Here is a 1,618-nt window from a genome sequence, read left to right on the forward strand (position 1 = left end):
TTGGAGAGCCTGTCGAAGTTCTTGTACCGCCGGTAGACGGGCGAGTTGATGTTGCTGGGGGTCAGCTTGTAGGAGATGTAGCTCTTGATGCCCTTGAACTTGGTTTGCTTGGTCGGGTCCTCCACGGAGCAGATGAAGGGGTGGGGGTTCGCCCTCCACTGGGGACCTTTGGAGCCCATCTCGATGCAGTACACCTCGGCGATCTTGGACATCAGGGGCACATCGCCCAGGATGAAGGCTTCCACCCCTGAGCGGACGAAGCAGGAGAAGCGGTTGAGGTTCCTCCCCACCACGCTGCCCCTCTTGGAGGAGCTCATGCTGTCCTGCCTCTCCAGCGCCGGCTTGGGACAGTAACCGGCGTGTTGGTGGTGGCCGTACGCCGCCGGGTACTGCAGGCTGGGCGAAGGGTGCCCGTTGGTGCCCGGCGCGCTCCGGGGCTCCTCCACCACCGTGCAGGCATCGTCCCAGTCATCCCAATCATCATCGTCGTCGTCCTCAAAACTGCCCTGGTAGGAGATGCCGGGGTTGGGGGAAGCTGTGTAGAAGGAGGAGTCGTGCCCGGGGGAGCCGGCCGGGCTGCCGGAGTAGTCCGTGTAGTTGGAGCCTGACCGGGAGCGGAGGATTTCGACGTAGGAGGCAGGGAAGAGGCCGGTCTCCCCGCGGCTGTTTTGGCCCTGTAACCACCCGTCCAGGGAGTTCTCGCTGAAGATGACGAGCTCCTCGTTCTCCTGGATGCTGATCTCCTCTTTGTTTTCACTCTGGAAGTTGTAAAGCGCTCTGGCTTTCAACGCCATGGCGGGTCCCGGGACGGGAGGCACACGGCGTAACGCAATCCCCCCAAAAATAAAAACCCTCGCGGCGATACGGCAAGCTCGCCCGGCACCGGGGCCGCCCCGCGCTGGGGGAAAAGGCTTGGCCGGTGTCTCAGGGAAATCAAAAAAGGTGGCGAAGAAATGCCCTGCGAGGTGACGCCGAGGTCCGTATATCCAAGCGATCCCCCGATCCCAGCGCCCCGGTTACCAACAACATTCCCCGGTCAAGCGAGCGGCATTTCCCTCGCTCCTACGGGATCTAAACCCCGGCCGGACCGAGAGCCGGGCTCTGCCATGTCCACACAGGTTTCGTCTTGCTGGGACGCTGATCCCACGGTTTCACTTTCCGGGAGGAAAAGATCCGGTTGCCAGCGAGGAAATAAATCCAAAGCGACTTTTCCCGGAGCTCCTGCAGATAAAACCCCCCCCCCCAGCGGCTGCTGGACGGTGGGTGCCAGGAAAGAGCCGGGAACCGACCCCAAACCCAGCCCAGCCTCCCGGTGATCCCGGCCCGGGGATTTTGCAATTCCTTTCCGGGCCGACTTTCCCGGGATTTGGTGGGATTTGTTGTTGTTGTTGTTTTGTTTTTTTTGGTTTTGTGGTTTTTTTTTTTTTCCCTGAAATCCGCAAATCTCACGCAGGAAAACCCAGCCCAGCCTCCCGGTGATCCCGGCCCGGGGATTTTGCAATTCCTTTCCGGGCCGACTTTCCCGGGATTTGGTGGGATTTGTTGTTGTTGTTGTTTTGTTTTTTTTGGTTTTGTGGTTTTTTTTTTTTTCCCTGAAATCCGCAAATCTCACGCAGGA

The 1,618-nt window shown here is 59.4% G+C and overlaps 1 protein-coding gene across 1 annotated transcript in view; it reads right to left on the reverse strand.

The window, feature by feature from the left end:
- The window catches only part of SNX33 (sorting nexin 33), a gene marked incomplete at its 3' end in the record, with an annotated part of 1,672 nt that extends 878 nt beyond the window's left edge, over positions 1-794 (reverse strand). Inside the window, exon 1 of the mRNA XM_010292717.1 lies at positions 28-794. Within this exon, the coding sequence (XP_010291019.1) occupies positions 28-794 (767 nt within the window). The remainder of the gene's footprint in view (positions 1-27) is intronic.
- Between the last annotated feature and the right edge of the window lie 824 nt (positions 795-1,618).

The sequence above is a fragment of the Phaethon lepturus genome, unplaced genomic scaffold (assembly GCF_000687285.1).
Source record: "Phaethon lepturus isolate BGI_N335 unplaced genomic scaffold, ASM68728v1 scaffold24528, whole genome shotgun sequence".
In the NCBI taxonomy this organism is placed as follows: domain Eukaryota; kingdom Metazoa; phylum Chordata; class Aves; order Phaethontiformes; family Phaethontidae; genus Phaethon; species Phaethon lepturus.